The sequence below is a fragment of the Microtus oregoni genome, unplaced genomic scaffold, assembly GCF_018167655.1.
Source record: "Microtus oregoni isolate MIOR12 unplaced genomic scaffold, Mior012 000012F_ref0000307, whole genome shotgun sequence".
In the NCBI taxonomy this organism is placed as follows: domain Eukaryota; kingdom Metazoa; phylum Chordata; class Mammalia; order Rodentia; family Cricetidae; genus Microtus; species Microtus oregoni.
In genome coordinates this window covers 38689104-38708427 of record NW_024543071.1, presented here as the reverse complement: position 1 = coordinate 38708427, position 19324 = coordinate 38689104, and the positions used below count along the sequence as shown (strand labels likewise).

At 38.1% G+C, this 19324-nt stretch overlaps 1 protein-coding gene across 1 annotated transcript in view; it reads right to left on the bottom strand.

Moving 5' to 3' along the window:
* The window catches only part of Tmc1 (transmembrane channel like 1), a gene marked incomplete at its 5' end in the record, with an annotated part of 103955 nt that overhangs the window by 19878 nt on the left and 64753 nt on the right, over positions 1–19324 (bottom strand). Inside the window, 5 exons of the mRNA XM_041662150.1 lie at positions 5801–5929; positions 12689–12850; positions 12956–13135; positions 15055–15249; positions 16088–16232. Coding sequence (XP_041518084.1) covers positions 5801–5929; positions 12689–12850; positions 12956–13135; positions 15055–15249; positions 16088–16232 — 811 coding nt within the window. The remainder of the gene's footprint in view (positions 1–5800; positions 5930–12688; positions 12851–12955; positions 13136–15054; positions 15250–16087; positions 16233–19324) is intronic.

Below are 19324 nucleotides of genomic sequence, written 5' to 3'. Positions count from 1 at the left end.
ACAGCGGAGGAGCTGGAGAGCCTGCTCACTGGTCCAGAGCACTTGTGACAAAGAACCTCACTTCAGTTCCCAGCACCCACATGGGAAACCTCACAAGTAACTGTAACTGCAGCTCTAAGAGCCCCAACACCTTTTCTGGCTTCTGAGGGTACTAATACACATGCACCACACATTCGAACATGTAGATACTCACACATCACAAAAAAATAAAAGAAAGAAATCTTTATAAGAAAAGCATAAGGGACAAACTGGGAATCCGCTGGCCTCCCCAACACAGCAGAAGCAACTGAAGGAATAAGCTGTCAGTTTTCTAAACAGACAGGAAACAGCGAGGCTGCAAGGGTGTCCTCTGTGCTCTGCAGTCTTCTGTATGGACACAACTTGGAATTACATTTGAGCAGTACGCTCTGCCCCAGTGTTTCCTGAGTGCTTGAGCAGGGCCAAGTCACTCATCTCTTGGGGACCCAGATGGGATGGTCTGACTATTATACATTTTTATGGATAACCTTGAGCCTCTTCATCAGATCTCAAGGAAATCTCTCATGGTTTTAGTTTGTATTAATGCAACAAAGATCTCCTTAAAAATACAAATATAAAGAAGATGAAGAACTTGTTCACACATATAATTCTACATCTTCTCAGATACTCTTGACTCTTTTTGTTGATAAACACTAAGCTTGTTGTCAGTGTAAATTAAACATTAGTTTAAGACATTTGTTGTAACTAGGGAGCAACGACAAAAATAAAATAAAAGAGAACAGAAGACAGAAAAGGCACCTTTTCTCTAACCAAGCAAACCACCTTAGAGAAATATGTTGTAAGGAACAAATGTGTGGATAGCACTATGATGTATATATGATGATGTTTGCCTACGTTATTATAATTAAATGTCATCATGACAGTTATTTTAACAAAAATATAGTTCAACTGATGAAACTACTATAAATTTTTCTAAATCTAGCTGTAGAATATTATAAAAATTAATATTAATTAAATTAAAAATCATGTTACATTTGTGGAAAAATTGATGAAAGTGCAGATCTTCATGATAAAAATAAACTAGATCCATAAAAATAGGAATTGAATGCTTCCCATCATTATGCAAGGTAGGAGGGCCTAAAACATACATGAAATTAAAATTTAGACAATCTGGGGTGTTGAAGGGGAAGATGGAGGGAGACTAAGCAAAGAGTGACTATGATAAAATATATTATATGCTATATTTAAATATTATAGCAAATCTGATTGTTTTATACAATTAATCTATGTGAATAAAAATAAATTTTCATTATAGAGGGCTATGGTTTTGGCTTAGTAGTAGAGCAGAAGTTAGCATGACCAAGGCCTTAGACTCAGTCCCCAACTCACAAATAAATATCGTGCTATAATCTAGCAGTAACATGAAGATGTGGTGATAAGCCAATGAGTTGACACAAAATAGGCATGTAGATTAAGTCTCTCTAGACACGCAGGTATATATATGTACACAAACACACATGCTAAACCTATAATGGGACATATAAAAACATAATAACTATGCACATATATGCAACATTAAGATTATTTGATTCAGATAATTTAAATGTTCTCACTAATGGTAGGATTATCTGTAGTTTTATTTTTATATTTAACTTTATTGTATTTTTCAATTTTTGACAAAAATCTCATATTTTTGAAATTCTGAAAAACAAAGAAATAATATTTTTGTGACAGAAACGACCACTCTTTTTTCAATTTCTTTTTTTTTCTTTTTTTTTTTTTTTTTGGTTTTTTGAAACAGGGTTTCTCTGTGGCTTTGGAGCCTGTCCTGGAACTAGCTCTGTAGACCAGGCTGGTCTCAAACTCACAGAGATCCGCCTGCTTCTGCCTCCCGTGTGCTGGGATTAAAGGCGTGCGCCACCATCGCCTGGCTTCTTTTTTCAATTTCTGAAGACACTTTTCTCTTTCTCTCTCCTTTCTCTCTCTCCTCTCCTCTCTTCCCCCCATTTCTTTTCTCTTTCCTTCTCTTATTTACTGTCTTCTCACACATACACTCCAAAGTCTGAGAACAATTGATCTGTCCTTTGCTATTTACCTTGTATGCCTTTTTTGATTCTTACAGCTTGCAAGATATAGGTAGTGGTTCTTGTAGAATTGAAGAATGACTGTCCTACTGCCTGAAGGTGGGGGGTTTCTGCCTGTTTTCCCAATTGGGAATGAGTCTAATATGGCCAGGTTTTCTAACATGTCAACAAATGAAATGTATTATGTAGAAATTCTCAGTTTTAAAAGGATGAGCTCATTAAAAATATCCAAGCACTAGGCAGGCAAACTAAAATCAAGACTTCAGGTTCAAGTTGAATCTTCTCTGTGGACTCCAGCTTTCTCATCTCCTCTATACCCCTCAGCACCTTGCACAGATTTGCTTATAGTGACCAGCACCTGAAGGCTTCCAAGGAAGTCAGTCAATTTGCAGATGATATAATTCACAACAAAGATACATGACCCAACATTAACATTTAATAACTTGTTTTGATTCTGAGCTTTCCTTCAAAGAACCTTCCAAAGCTAGAATGAGAAAAAAGTCTTCCTTTATGACTTAAAAACAGAAACTCGTTTCCTTTACTTTGTACTAACCCAAGAGCTCTGTCAGCAATAAATAATAAATTAGTCATTTAATTACAGCTTTTATGCATCCAGGTCATGTTATATTGACTTTGCATTCATAGTCAACTTTTCTACCACTTAAGAAGAAAGTAGCAAGGGATAAAAGGCAAACGAAAGACAAACCATGATCTAAGAAAGAGATGGCAATTTTTATGTCTGCCTCAAAGGAGCTGAGTCAGACAGGGAAAATAGAAATGAATCCAGACCAGATGAATACTTGATAGTAAGCAATAGGAGAGCTTCACGGGGGCATCTGGGATCTGCTGCATTACCTCACAGCTATGGACCAGAGAACATTACCTAACTGCTTTTGCTTCATCTTAGGGGGCACCTTAAGTGAGGGCGGCAGAGATGATCTAATAAAAGATATTGTCTCAAAGTCAGGCAGCCAAAAGATGGGGCTCAGCAACTCAAATGTAGGCTTTGTCTAGATCCAAGAAAGCCTGAGATAGAAGTGAGACCACCTGTGCAGAAGATTTCTTCTCTTGGGGGGGAAAAGAAACATTGCTGGCTTAGAACACATGACCAGAACAATGTCCTGGGCCCAGCCTATAAAAAGGAAGAGTTCTTCCAGCTGCCACCACTGCCCTGATGGTATCAGGGTGTGGAGGTACATGTTCATCAACAGTCAACAGAGAGTATTTGCCACGTGACTAGCCTGGTTCAAACAACAGACAGTTTTTTCATACATGCCTCACTGTAAGAGGAGACAGGTAGTAAGCAATTTAAAGGGAAATGTTGAGTAGCTGTACATCTTGTTTATAAAACAAAACTGTAAGTTGCCATAGCATTAGATGAGCTAAGTTAGAATGGTGGTTAGAGAAAGAGTCTGGGGGGTGACCTACTACAGGGATGCTTAATGACAAGAAGGAAGTGGACAAGAGCATCCCTTTAAGGAAGAAATAATAAGTGCAAATGAAAAGACCTTTTTGTGTTGGAAAATTTTAAGAGTTTATATTTGTGTAAATTAGAACCCAACAACTATGCTGAAACAGAAAGAAAAGAAGGAAACTGAATGAGCCTGAGAGCCCTAGAAAGGTATCTGGGGCACATTCGGGTGCTTACAAAGCCATGGAGGGCTTAAACATAGGGACACTATCATTTCTGCAACTCCTGTTTCTATGGATTGACTGAAACCAATTTTATTTGTATAAAAGGGCAATGGAGACCTGTTGACATGTTAGACCAAGAACCAAGTATGTGCGCTGTTCCTCTTTCCTGAAATATGAGGGTGACTTTAACTTGGGCATAGAAGAAAAGCTGGTGATAAAGACAACACCACAGAGGTTCCGAGGAACCTGTGCTATTGTTTCAGAAAACCAGGCTACTCCAGGCTCCATTTAAGCAAAGTCCTGACAGTAAACTGAGTCTTCCTTGAAACATCCACAGTCCACCACTGTTGTCTCTGTCAGGCTACTGTTAGTCTGTGAGCCACATAAAGCAAACCCCACATTCTCTGCACCCTCTTATTACCTCATGTACCACATAGTAACTGGTGCGTGATAATTACCCAGTCCCACAGCAAAATTCATAGGGATATAAAGAGTATACATTTTATAGCAATCTTGTAGTGACACCAACTAGCTTCGTGGAAAAGGAACTGACCATGGGACCAAGGTTTCCTTCAACATTTTAACTGACAGTTTAAGGTCCATAACTTTAAAGATCCAGAGCTGACTTTATTTTGGTATAAGAAACTTTAACACTCAAATCTGGGTTTTTCTGAATTATGACTATTGTGAAAAATTTAATTCACTTATAAAGATGTGTCATTATGATAGGTTTAATATAAAAAGTGAAATGGCTATAGCTAGAAAGGGAGGATAGGTGGGACTTCTGGGTAGAGAGAGAGAGAAAGAAGAGGAATCCAGGCCCCAAGATAGACACCAGAAGACATGGAAAGGAAACAGGAGGAAGGTGCAAGATGGAAGAGGAGTTATGACATATAGTAGATCACTGACTAAAATAAATAGGTTAATTTAAGTTATAACAGCTAGTTAGAAACAAGCCTAAGCTATAGACTGAAACTTTCATAATTAATAAGAAGTCTCTATGGTGTATGAAGTCCTTCTGTAATTGTGTTGCTTTTATTGGTTAATAAAGAAGATGCTTTCAGCCAATGGCTTAACAGAATAAGTCATGCCAAAAGAGATAGAAAGGGATTAGGTAGAGTCAGCGGAAAGCCATGTAGCCGCCACAAGAGACAGATGCCTCCGCAGGAACTTGCTGAAACTTTGCTGGTAAGCCACAATCCCGTGGTGATGCACAGATTAATGGAGATGGGTTAGTTTAAAATATAAGAGCTAGCTGAAAATATGCTTAATTTATTGGCCAAACAGTATTGCAAATAATATAGTTTCTGTGTGATTATTTTAGGTCTGAGTAGCAGGGAACAAATGAGTGGCCTCTGACACCAAATTAATTTGTGCCAAGGTGGCCAACTAAATCCACTTAAAACCTGACAGTTTGGGGAAGGACTTCTAGACACAAAAACACACACACACACACACACACACACACACACACACACAAACAGAGTTTAATACAACTTCTTGCTCTGCTTGCTGGTGGCAAGTAGAGATGTGGCTCCTTTAAGAGGTTTCCTGATTCAGCTTTAGCAGCAAAAATTGCATGACTACTTTAAAAACAGCAGCTTTCTGGTTTGCCAGCACAAATGGATTTGTCTCTTTCAGGAGGTCCAGGTACGGAGCATTTAAATGAGGTTTGTAAGCAAGAGTGCTACAGCTTGCTTAATGGCAACATAAGACCCACTGTGTGCCTGAAAATGGTGCAATGTGCATGGCTCTCAAAGACTGGGAACATGCCTCAACCATGCTGAGCTGGGCAGAGTTGATTGTGATTTCAAGGCTAGCCTGGGCTACAGAGTGAGTTCCAGGACAGGCTCCAAAGCTACACAGGGAAACTCTCTCTCAGAAAAAAAAATGGAAAAAAGTCTCTATCATTATTTGGAGGTTGGCTGGCGAGACAGAGAAAGTCTCATTAACAGATAACTGCCCTGATGAATATTTGCTTATTGGCATCTCACGAGGTGACCTCACTCATGTAACTCTGAGGCATCCGGCCACTCTTGCTGTGTGTGTAAATGAATCACAGAGCAGAAATCTGATAAAGGGGAAGTCAACACCATACTTACATATCCGTATTCCAAATCCCAGCACCAGCAGTAGTTGCAAAACCTCACAAAGCATGCTCTGAGGAAGTCACCAATGAGGATCGTGACATAAGTGGTCAAAACATCGGAAACGGTGAGTCGTACAAATTCCTGGTACAATACAGTCTTTATTAGTGAACACATTTTGGTCTTCAGATGACCCTAATATTGATATCAAAACTGTGATGTTTCTAAGTCACTGGCTTGAAGACTAAAGCTAATGATAAAAGAGAAAAAAAAAAGACAAATGGGCACATCGAGTAAATGAAAAATAGCTCCTGTGTATTTTGTTACTCATAAAATAAGCAGCTCCATCCTTAAATCTTTCTACCAGCTTCTTGTTTTTACGGACAAACTTTGTGACACCGAAGTTTAAAAACAAGTGGAAAAATACTCAATACGCATGCATTTTAGGTTTGTATCTGGCATTGAATTGTGTGCTTTGAAAGTGTAATGTGTATATGGTATGTGGCTGGAACTTCAATGAGGCTGTTTTAAAAAGTGCTTGTATTAGTTTCTTTCCTTGGTGTTGGCCAAATACATGACAAGAGGTTGCATAAAAGAGAAGAGTTTCCTCCGGCTTACATTTGAAGGGGATACAGTCCATTATGCCGGAAGCATAATGAGTGTGAGGCAGCTGGTCACAATATAACACAGTAAGGAAGCAAAGAATGAACATCAGTAGTGTTCAGGCAAACCCTACCCCAGACCTTCCCCCAGTGCTCTGCTTTCTCCAGCTTGGCTCTATTTCCTAAAGAGTCTACCATCTTTCAGAACAGTGCCACCAGCTTGCAATCAGATTTTCAAACACAACACCTTGTAGAGTATATTTCACATTCAAACCACAACAGTGATACTTTTAAAAATATAAAAACTTGTTTTCAACACAAGTTTTTAAAAAATCTATAGGATAAGATATGTGGAATAACCTTATTTTTAACAAAACACTCATGTAGGTATACATATATATCTATGAGTATACATATATACTATATATATATATATATATATATATATATATATATATATATATATATATAGTATGTGTGTGTGTGTGTTCTAGAAAAGGCAAGTCACTTCTGTGGTGTGGGTTTGAAATTAAATTAAATGCAAATTATATGCATTGTGAGTTGGGCAGGAAGATTAGTATTACCTCATGGAAATATATGACAACAACCATTAATAAAAATGGCAAATAATTTAAATACTCTTCATCATAGTTGATTTCTGATGTTCCTTTTCTGTTTCTCTCCAATAAATTGTATTCTGAAGATTAATGACATTGTATATATAAAGGCATAATTTTGGAGAGGTACTACTTACTGGTCTAGGATGGGGATGTGACTCAGTTGACAACGTGTTCACCTAGCATGTACAAAACACTGGGTTCAATTCCTAGAATCATGTTAACCAGCAGTGGTGAAACCAGTGACCCCAGCACTAAAAAGACAGAGGCAGGAAGATCTGAAGATCAAGGCCATCCTCAGCTACACAGTAAATTCACATCGAGACTAGGGTCCATGAGACCCTGTCTTCAAAAAAATAAGAAAAAGAAATACCACTATTCTGTAAAAAGTCTTTTGATTTTTGACTTTCATTTGTCTAGACGGTCTCCTTTCTAAAATAACAAGTTAATTATCTCATAGGGCAAGTAAGCATTTGACAGAGTAATCAGTGAATTTCCAGTTTCATGCTTCAGAGCTGGGCCCCTAAACTCCTGGCATGATAAGACATCAACCCCTTCCCTGCCATGTTTGCATACCATATGAAATATTAATAACTAATATTTATTTTATAATATATTAAAGTTAAATATATATATATATCAACTGCCTTAGGTGTAAGTTTACTACAATGTAAATATAATAAAAACAAAAGATTATTGAAATTTTCAATGTGTATTTTAGGATTATTTTAACACCAATTTTCCTGCAAAGTAACCCATGAAAAAGGCCTGGAAGCAGTAGGACATTCTGACCTCAAAGTAGAGTTAAAGAAAGAAAAAAAATGACAGAAAGGAAAGAAAGCCTTTGCTCATAGGTGTTTTAAAACCTCTCATCACTGGGGCAAGCCGTTCCGCATCCTTCTAGGGGGCCCTGCACACAGCTCTTTCTGTTATTCTTGTACTACTCCTCCATTATTTTCTCGTTTGAGTCTCATTAGCCTTTTTTAGACCATCCGACTCCATGCTTTTCCAGGGTAGTTGGCCTTGCACATGGTCTTCCTCAACCAACCTTGCCTAACTCCCCTCCTGTCTCAGTTTGTACCAACCTTGGGAGAGCATGACTAAGGCAAGCATCCCTTTCTCACTGATACAGAGATGTGCTATAACAAAATGGACTCAGATTGCAGACATTCTATCTTTGTCTCATTGCCAATGTATATTTGAAATCTTTTTATAATTATGTTGTTAATGGCCTTGCCTCTCTCTTTGTAATAATCAATAAGGCTGTAATTTTCACAAAACGTGTCCCCCTTTCAATCCCTTTATATCTCCAGTATCCAAAAATTCTGGGTATGTATCAGCTATTAAGTAAATATGGAACAGAAGATTATATGCACTAGTAATTCCTGGTAATTCTGGAATGAAATCTTTCTCTTCTATGTTCTCATTCGCCTTTTTATTCCCTTGTCAATGCTAAGCCCCTGACAACAAGCATGGTCTAGAGGTAGGTTGAGGAGGTTATTTTTTTAGTTTCCTCAGGAAGATTTCTGGAGAAGGGAAAACTTCAAAGTGGTCCCTCATGCCTCCTTGAAGAAGGGTCATCACCCAGGGACTGAAATATTATTCTCCTCCAAGGTATGATATTTTACATCAATTCCACAAGGAGGATATGAATACACTTGTATAAATTTTAAGTATCAACCATCAAATGGAGCTGTGGGATTCCCCACTGTATGATGTGAACACCATTGGGTAATAAAGAAACTGGCTTGACCTGATAGGGTAGAGTAGAGCTAGGTGGGGAAAACTACACTGAATGCTGGGAGAAAGGAGGCAGAGTCAAGAGAGAAGTCATGTATCCCTGCCTGAGACAGACATTGGAACTTTATCTGGTAAGCCACAGCTATGTGGCAATACACAGATTAATAGAAATGAGTTATATTAAGATGTAAGATTTAGCCAATAAGAAGCTAGAGCTAATGGGCCAAGCAGTGATTTAATTAATACAGTTTCTGTGTGGTTATTTCAGGGCTAAGCAACCAGGAACAAACAAGCAGCCTCCTTATAAAAAATTGGTACCCAACATGGGCAACTAAAATTCACTTAAAACCTGAAAGAGTTTGGGAAGGAATTCTAAGCATAAAACAAAAATAAAACAACAGAATTTAAGCATGGCTTAATGTCATGGCTCCTTTAAGAGAAGTTTTCCTGATTAAGTGGTAGCAGAAAAAAGTCACACAATTTTGAAGGTGGCTTCCTGGGCTGGGCTACTAGTACAAACTCTGATGAGGTCTGGCTATGGAGCATTTAAAAGGGATTTGTAAGAAGTACTGCCCCTGATTTGGTCTGAGGATTTGTAGAGGATTGAAGTCTAGTGATTGCTGCTCTGATTCTCTGATCTTTCAGCTTTCACCCTAATATCTGACTCCGGGTTTCTTTTCTTCAGACTAATTAGGATGGTGCTCACTTGAGCATATCTATCTCTCAGTATTCTCATCTACAGAGTGATTACGCTTGGGGGGAATCTCACATGGATGGCTTAAAATTTTAAGGAGTTCATGCTTGGCACATTTCATGGGAATCAGTGTTAGCCTTTCTTACTGTGGTCCTCAGCACTTGGCTTCATATTTGTCTTCAAAACATAATGTCAGCCATAGAACATGCCTACTTGGCTCACGGCAAAGTTTCTGTTGTCTGTCTTATTACCTTCCACTGTAGATAATAAATTATTATTTGAAAAGCACTTCAGAGTTGAAAGGAAAGCAAATTTAATGGGTTTAGGACCAAGTGAGCTCTGAGTGCCACCGCATCATGGAAAGAACAAAGTAGAAGACATTCAAGGAAAGAGAAAACACCTAGAATGTTTCATAGAATCATGCATTTTTAGGGTACATCACCATAATTATCTAAACCCAACTGCCTTTACTATTTCTTCATTTTTTATTGACTAAAGGATAGAAATGTTTCCAGAAACAAAAATGGAAATATTGATATAATGAGGGCCAGTGCCTACTAACACTCAAAGCTGATATATGCACCAAGTTACTGTCACTGTCCTAGATTCTGCTGGCCTAGCCAGCCTTCTATATTTCCCTTCTTTTCTACTTTTCTTCCTCAAAATGGGTGTCAAAAACTTACGGGAAAGTCAGAAGAGCCAGTTATGGAAGGGGAATGTCTCTTATCAAGGTACTGAAGGAAGAAAGGAGAGAATGACAGTAAGAAACAATAATGAAATAGGAAACTCACTACAAGATATGATTCAGAAAACTGCACACAGCATGTTCTGAGATTTACAGCATATTCTAGAGCCCATGGTTTTCTGTTATTAGGAGTTGACACAGAAGCTTCTACATCAGGAACATAATTTTCTCTTAGAATGATACTTCATGTTGAATTAATCTCTCCTTGCCTCAGAAATGGTCATCCTGTATCTTATTCTTTACAGCTGGTTTTACTGATCCTGTTCAGCAGGTGCTTGCCTGTAAAAGGGCAGGCTTTAATACATTCCAGGAAAAAAAAAGCCTATCAATCTGCACATTTGCAAACTGCACATTGTAAGGGTCTCTGTTCTCAAACACTAGGTTGCAGATGTAGGGGATAGGTTAGGTGTGAAGAAACAGCCCATGAGAACATTCTTCCCAAAGCGCACTGCAACATGCAAAAGAGACTGCCTACTTCTGACAGAACTAACTGTCATGGGCTTTGTAGATTAAAATAATACAACTGTTTTTTCATGGTTCTGGAAATAAGAAGTCTAATATCAAAGTGTAGACACAGGAGATCTGCTTCCCTTGCCTTCTAACTCCAAGAGATTGTCCACACTCCTTTAGCCTTTGCCCCTTCCTCCACCTCTAAAGCACATCACTCCAACCTCTGCTTTCTTTGCCACATCTCAATTCTCCGACGTTGTCTCTGTGTCTCTCTTAGAGAGATACACCTTGTAACCTTATTAGACTCACTCAAAATAGTTCAGGGTCATTCATCCTGCTATGCCGCTACATGTTTAAATCCATAAAGTGAACAACTTGGTTGACTCTTGCTCTGCCTACCACACCACAGCCCATAGAATCTCTCTTTTAAAAGCATACAGGTATTAGTTTATTCTTCATGTATGTCTCTAGAAGCATGTGAAGGCCTGAAAAAAAAAAGCAGTATGCACTAAGAAAGAAACTTATCTGATCATCAAATGCTTAAAAAAGTAAATAAAGCAAAATATTTTATTAGACTATGCATTCTCTATTCCATATTCAATCGCATAATTCTAGTGTTGTGTAATATAGATATAGATATATAGAGATATAGATATATAGAGATAGAGATAGATATAGATAGATAGAGATAGAGATAGAGATAGAGATAGAGATAGAGATAGAGATAGAGATAGAGATAGAGATTTCTCCCATGATTGAAATCTTGATTGGCTTAACCTCCTGAACATCAGCCATGGAGTGAAGATGTCTTTTGAGGCTACATTTGTTTACATTGCGTTACTTCAGTAGGATTTGCGTTAATACATTGATATTCTCATCCTACAGAAAATATAATTTTAAAATTCGTTTACATAGCCAGGCAGTGGTGGTGCACGTTTTTAATCCCAGCACTTGGGAGGCAGAGGCAGTTGGATATCTGTGAATTTGAGGCCAGCCTGGTAATGTACAAGAGCAATTTCCAGAACAGGTTCCAAAGCCGCAGAGAAGCCTTATCTCGAAAAAGTAAAAAATTTTAAAAATTAAAAAAAATCTGTAGCCGGGCGGTGGTGGCGCACGCCTTTAATCCCAGCACTCGGGAGGCAGAGGCAGGCGGATCTCTGTGAGTTCGAGACCAGCCTGGTCTACAGAGCTAGTTCCAGGACAGGCTCCAAAACCACAGAGAAACCCTGTCTCGAAAAACCAAAAAAATAAAAAAAATAAAAAATAAATAAAAAATAAAAAAATCTGTTTAAGTAATTTACAGACTCCATGACTAATACAGATGAACTGCTATGTTCTAGAAACACTAAAATACACTTCAATTTTTCTGTACTTGATAAAAACTAAGGTTGAATGAACACTAAGAATGTTTTCTCCAATGTGATAAAATTACAAGCTTCAGAAAACACAAATCAAATCTGTACATAAGTGTGAGACTCAAACAACATCTCTGGTTGTTTTTGTTTGATTTTTATTTCCCTTTATTGGACATAAGAAATAAGGCCTTATTTATTTTATATGGTAAATATCACTAATCTTAGTTAGACTAGGGTCATTTACATAACCATTATAAAAACAAACAACTTAAAATAGCATTTCTTTTAAGGCTTATAGGAAAATTATTAGATAAAAATTGGTATTATAAAACCACTAGAGCCATTGTATAAAAACAAATAACATTAAGCAAAGCTCCGCATTATCACTATTTTAGTCTTTATCTAAATCAGGGTGTGTTGTTAGCATGTGATAGGTGGCATGAATCTCTTCACATGATTGCAAACTATCCTTTTATGTACAGTTATAAAAGTACTATAAAAAGAAAATGTGTCTATCTCTGGGGATAGATATGAAGTCTTCCTTTGTCAATACATATGAAATTTGGAGCCAGCAAACACTAAATATTCAATAAACCATCTCTATTTTTATTATTAAACCATAAACAAAACACCATAGTTTGGAGGAAATATTCAGCCAGCTTTGCCCCCTAACAACATAAACTTTTCTTCATAACGTTACCTGTCCCACCATTGTTTCCCAGCAGGGTCCTCTAGGTACATCTGCAGGATGAACAAAAAATGGTGGTCCTGTGGTGTTTCCGGAGAGGGAGTCATTGTAAGCCTTAATCATGTTGGCTTCCCACAGAGTAATATTGGCCTTCACGAGCTTCTCCTCTTCAATCTAGAAATCAAAAAGGTGGAAAAGAAAATCACACAGCACAGTTTCAAAGGCTAGACTGGGCAATTAGCATGCGGATGACAAGGACAATCCAGACATAAGGCTCACCTTGTTGTTAATCTCATCCATCAAGGCAAGAATAAATACATACAGGTTGCCTAGAAGAAGAGCAAAAATGCGCCCCAGAAGCCACTTCAGAGCAATGAGAGGATGGTAATCTTCCAATTCAGCAAATAAGTCAAACAGTGTGGGACAGAACATCCCCAGGAGAGACATAACCATGTTCATCTACAAGGAGACACAGGGATCAGGGCGTTTCAGTTATTATGGCTTCCCTCTGGAAGTTGAGAAAATTTTCAGGTAGGTTACTTTGACACTTTAAAAAAGCTAAGAATATGCCATGCCTTTTTAGCATTTGGTCTCAATAAAACAACAAAGACTATATTTGACTCATATTTATAAGCTATGCATATGAACTTGCAATGTGCCCATGATCATGTTTCCCTGGCATAGGGAGTGTACAATTTATCTCTCTGGCCAGAGAGCACACTGATCTATGAGGCTACTGATTGTGATATGCTAATGCATGGCAATTTGAAAACGAGGTAAAGAGGAAGAAAAGACTAGAAGTAACTCACGCAACTTGTTCTCTAAACACAAGACTCAAACTGTCGGCACTACCCATTTTATTTCCCCGTGTATACTCCATATTTTGATTGATTAGAACTACCAGAATATAGTTAGAATATAATAGCTATCTTTTAGGGTTTTTTTTTTAACTAAAAACACCCTATTAGAATTATCAAGGGGATGTACAACTCAGCATGATATAAAATCAGCATGAAATAGCTCAACTGACATTAAAATTTGGCAGATTCTGTCCACCTCCATACAAAGACAGTCTAGCTGTTGTACCAGTAGATGTGTGGGGTCATTTTTGAGTCTCTATTATTATCTTCATCTGTATCTAGAGCTCAGAGTTCCTCTTAAACAGATTTTAAATGCGTTCGTACAAAGAGTCATTCTTTTCGGGATACTGAGATAGGCTGGCCTAGAATTCAGTGAGTAGTCCAGGTAGCTTCAAGCTCGCTAGCTTTCTGTCCCCCGAGTGATGGGAAGAAGTCAATGATCAGCAACCATTCATCATTTGATATGATTCATTTACACGAGAATAGAACCATTGTGTCGTGGGCCAAAGCTGAATGGTTTTTCTTACATTTACTGCCAGCATTATGAGAATATTTTGAAAATCCTTTAAAAGAAAAAAGTTCCCCTGGTTAATAACTGCCACTTTACAGGTTTTCATGGAAACTGTGATACTGTGATCGCTAAATGTGTGGTTCAGTTTTGCTGTCATTACTTTTGAAGATTTTACACTGTTTTTATGTAAAGGTTATTTTTTTTTTGAAGCACTATCTCAACACTCTTCCATCTACACAGCTTTGGGGAAGTTTCCATCTGTGGTACCCAAGCATCTCATAGCATAAATCTGCACGTACTTCGAAAACGCCCAAGTTCAAGCTGATGTCATGTGGCACACAAAAATACCTCAGGTACCGCAGACTCTAGCAATAACTCAGAACCAATGATTTCCTGCTGTAAATCTGTGTTCTAATCACGCTCTCCTACACACTGATTGCCAGATTCTCTGCAGGTAAATCTGGCCACGAGCTGGCCTTCCTCACTTGAATAGCTGAGGAACACAGGCTTTGGTAAGAAAGAAATGGAGATGTGTCACTGGGATTCTCGTGAAAAGCCTGGAAACACAAAATTAACCAGGCAATCTGGGTGCTTCTTATAAGATAGGTATAGGAACTATAAACAAACAGTCAGGAAACTGGCCTGTCAGTTGTAGAAGTAACATCTTCCAAAAAAGCAATATTGGGTTATAAAAAGAGTCTTAGAATTGAAATAAAATGTCAAGGCTGTCAGTCTGGTTTTCCTAACTTTGCCTGTCATCTCCTAAGATCCACCCTTTCCTCTATAAAATATTCTCTTTTCTCTCATTGTAACTTTCCATCTTGAAAACCCAACAGCATGGATTTGGACAGAGGACAGGAAGATGGTGGGAAGACATGTGCAGCATGATGGATAAGCAGGAGAGTAGAAAAGAGCATCAGGCAGGAGGCAGCCTTGTCTCATGTTCAACTGCAGAAACATAACCCACAAAACAGCAAGTATGAGTTTCCAAGTATGCAGAGACGAACTTCATTTTTTTCCCACCACCCAAGGGTGTCAGGATCTTGCTGTGCAAATTCCTGGGATCGCTTCACAGCCCAAAAGATGAGGTATCCACTTGCACCAAGTGTTAGGAACACGAAGAAGTTAGCAAGAAACCTCAGGAATCTGATGAGGTGGACGTTCTCCTCCACCTGGGCTGCTCTTTCTTCTATGATGGCTTCCTGTAGCCAGGCAAAACAGAACGCAAAAGAAACACAGTTGTGAAAAAGATTGTGAATTGAGAAAAACAAGAAACAAAATTTAATCTAAATCTGAAATTCCATAAAGTAGTTGAATAATGACAGAACAGTACAGTAAGTGAATTGGTAGAGGCAGGAGGATGAGTAAGTTTGGTGTTAGCATCTGCTACATAGCAAGTTTGAGGCTGATCTGGGCTACCTGAGACCCTTTTAAATAATAACAGCAGGAGAATCTTCATTCAATAAGATACCCTCTTTCAGTACTTTTTTTTTACAGTGAGGGTGGGGTGGGTCAGCATGTAGGGCTTTGCTTTGATGAAACAATTTCATGTAGCCTATGATGGCTTCAAACTCACTTTGTAGCTGATGCTATACTTAAATTCCTGATCCTTGGGCCTCTCATCTCCCAAACGCTGTGGTTACAGGTCTGTTCAGCCATACCCTGCTCTCCTAGTATTGTTTTAAAGCTATGTTGTAATGCTTTAGAATCAAGTTATATACTGAGCCTGCATGTTTCTGCAAATAGCTGGTGAGCATTGTCAAGGTATTTGAACTGTCTGATTCTGCCAACTCCTATTTGAGTCAAATAGCAGTATCTTATTACTAAATTTGGAGAAGAAAATTTCTGAAGAGAAAATACAGCTGTAACAGGTCACGGGATATTTCTGTCATAATCAGACTTGTGTCCACATCATAGCAGGCAGCCATGATGAGAGCATCCTTCTCACAACTGTCAAGAGATTTGACAATTCTCCGGTACGCTTCCCAGCAATATTCTTAGAATACAAAGAATATAAGCTTTGGGGGTCTGTGCCTTTACCTTAAAGTTCATTGTGATAGAATTGAATTTGTTGTCCGCTGTTTCAGGGTTACCAATCAGATAGTCCCAGCTGCAGAATACCTTCCAGCTGAAATTGAAAGTATTGTCATCGCCACCTCCATCATCACCAATATTTTTGGTCATCCTGTAGAAAACAATAGTTTAATACAGCAGCCAAGAAAAAGTAAGAAAGGCCGGCAAGGGGAGTGAGAAAACAGCAGTCATGGGTACATTGGATATACAACGTCTAGAAAACATTTTTAAACAGGGTACTCATGTAAATAGACAATAGGTATTTTGATTTTTAAATTTTATGCATTTTTCATTTAATTCTCTCATTTTGTGGCAAGCAAAAACTGCTACACACTGATAATTTTAATACCTATAGGGACTGACAGAACAAATGCCCTGCAGAGAAAAGGTGGGATCATTTTAAGGATGATACAAAGCTCTGAACTCTGTTCTTCAAATGAAACAAAGACAAAGACTGGATTGGAAAACAGTGCGATGTGAAATTATAAGGGTGAAGGCAGAAGCATGGGCCACGCCTTTGCTTACAGTCCATTTCCCTTACTGAGAACTACGACATGAAAGACTCATTTTATTCAGCATGAGTCTCCAGGCCTTAGATAGCTCTCTAGACAGCTCACAGTAAAGATACCATACATTGCTTTTAAATGAAAAGAAGGAAACAGCACCAGGAGAAGCTTTGCCAATAAGCAAATATACCATGAATAGCCTTTTGCATACATGCTTGCCATGGGATTGCTTTCCAGTTCTGTCCTTGACATTATAAAAGGTTTTGACAATATCATCTTCACTTTGTAAATATTTGCCATTCATCCTAGGAAGTGTTTGTAAGAAGAGAATTTTGCATTTTGAATATCATAATTCTAGATCCAGGTCGCAAAGAAAGGACATGAAATGGAAGATGGTGACTTTAGACCTTCCGTCCATCACTATCCTTTTGTTCCAAGCACTCTTGAAAGAAGGCCAACTGCAGTTTAGAGAGGAGGAGGAGACAGTCTCATGGGCTATGTTGGATCTGCCGCGAGGTCATGTTCCCATAAGTCGACCTCACAGAGCCTTCCAAGGCATCCTTTAGGGTCTGAATTTCATCATTAGAAACAGTGGATATTATCATCTCTGGTGGAAATACTGCTGACAAATAAAATAGCAACATGGAGTCCATGAGGGGCTCTGTTTTTTTCCTCTATGTATATGAGTGGATCTCTCAACAAAAGGGAATGTAATTAGTGGTGGGGAAAGAAGCAGGGAGATGCAATTTGATACTAAAATTCCATGTCAGGAAATATGAAAAACATTTAGGTAGGGTTTGAGGTGGGTCATAGATATTCTGGTTAAGTACATATAAAAGATATAAAAAGAAAGAAGTTTGGACAATGACAATTTAACTAGAATATAGAAATGTTTTTACTAATTTGGATATAGTGTGTAAGGTGGCCCCGATCCTAATGTGGTCTGGAATATTAATGGGTCTTGTCATATATTTATGTTTGATCAATTCAGTTTTTTAAGAAAAAAATTAGTACAAGAGTCATATCAAGGCAATTTAACTTCAAAGGGATTTTTACAACTAAGCAATCATTTTTAAAATGGATCTTAAAACTGTAAACGGCCACCCAGAACAAGCTAGAGATGTATTTTTGCCATCATGCGATGAATGAATTCTCCTCAGAGAATGCAGTTAGGACAGGGCGGTGGTGGCACATGCCTTTGATCCCAACACTTGAAAAGTGGATGTTGGAGGATCTCTGTGAGTTCATGGACAGCCTGGTCTACAGAGTCAGTTCCAGAACAGCCAGGACTGTTTCACAGAGAAACCCTGTCTCAAAACAAAACAAAACAAAACAAAACAAAACAAAAACAAACAGAAGAATGCAGTGAAGGCAGGATTGCTGTGACTCTTTGATACATTTTGTGGTGACCCCCACCAATAAAATTATTTTTATAACTGTAATTTGTTAGTGTTATGAGTCATAATGTAAATATCTGTGTTTTCCAATGGTTTTGAGCAACCCTTGTGAAAGGATCATTCGACAACCTTCCCCAAAAGAGGTTGCAACTCATATGTTGAGAAATACTAAGTTAGAGAAGTGTCCAAAATTCTGTTCTGATTGTGTGAGCATGGTCTGATAACCAAGCTACTGAACCTTAAATCCATCATGTCTCTCGTGACAGTTACTGGCACGTCTTCATTCACTATGCAAGACACACTGGAGGAACAACTTGGTCCTACGAAAGCTAAGGAGGAACACAGAGGGAGGGCAGGTGCAGCAGGAAACTTTTCATCGACAAATCTGGGTTCCAAAGGCCTTAAGGGGAGATGGTCTTCAACACCCTTCGTTTCATAGCCCATCAAATAGAATTAGAGCTGTTTTGCAATAGTTAAGAGATAAAGGTTTTCACTGGAGATGTAGCTCAATAAAGTGCTTGCCTAGCATGCATGAGACTATGTGTTGAATCCTTAGCACCACATAAACTTGGCATTGTGGGATACACCTGCTATCCCATCACTCTGGAAGAAGTAAATTTGAGGTCAGCCTGGGGTACGTGAAACCCATTTCACAAAAAAGAAACCAAAACCAAAAATCAAACAAAAAATGAAGGAACAGTTAATGGTTTCCATGATGCATGGTACATTTTAGGCAAATATTAATTATTATTTGAAGTATAAATTATAGTTTTTGTTAGAAATTCTGAAATATGAATATTGCCAACTTTCCCAATTTAAAGAAGTATTTGTATATTTATGTTTATACCAGTTTATGATATATGTTAATTTATGATACATGTAGGACAGTATATGGAGACAAATCTCAACATCATTTACAACTTACACATGACAAGATAATGTACTGAAGGATTCTTTTAGTCTATTCTAAGCATAGCATTATTGCCAGGCTTGTAAATGGTAAATATGTGCTGTTGGGAAACCTTGCAATAAGGAAGTCTTGGGAAAACCCCCTGGGATAGACTGGCATTAATAAGCTTCTCACTAGGCATACAGTCAATGAATTATTCAGCTCCTTCAGCAGTTTAATAGATGTGAAATACGCTGGAAAAATCCAGACGTTTTAGCTTATGGAATTGCTTTGGATGAGAACAGCTACATTTGGGAAGCAAATCACTTTGAATTTGAGATTATTAACTACAAATACTATGAAGAAACGGATGGTTTCCCAGCCACTAACATTAAAGCGTTCAACTGTTCAA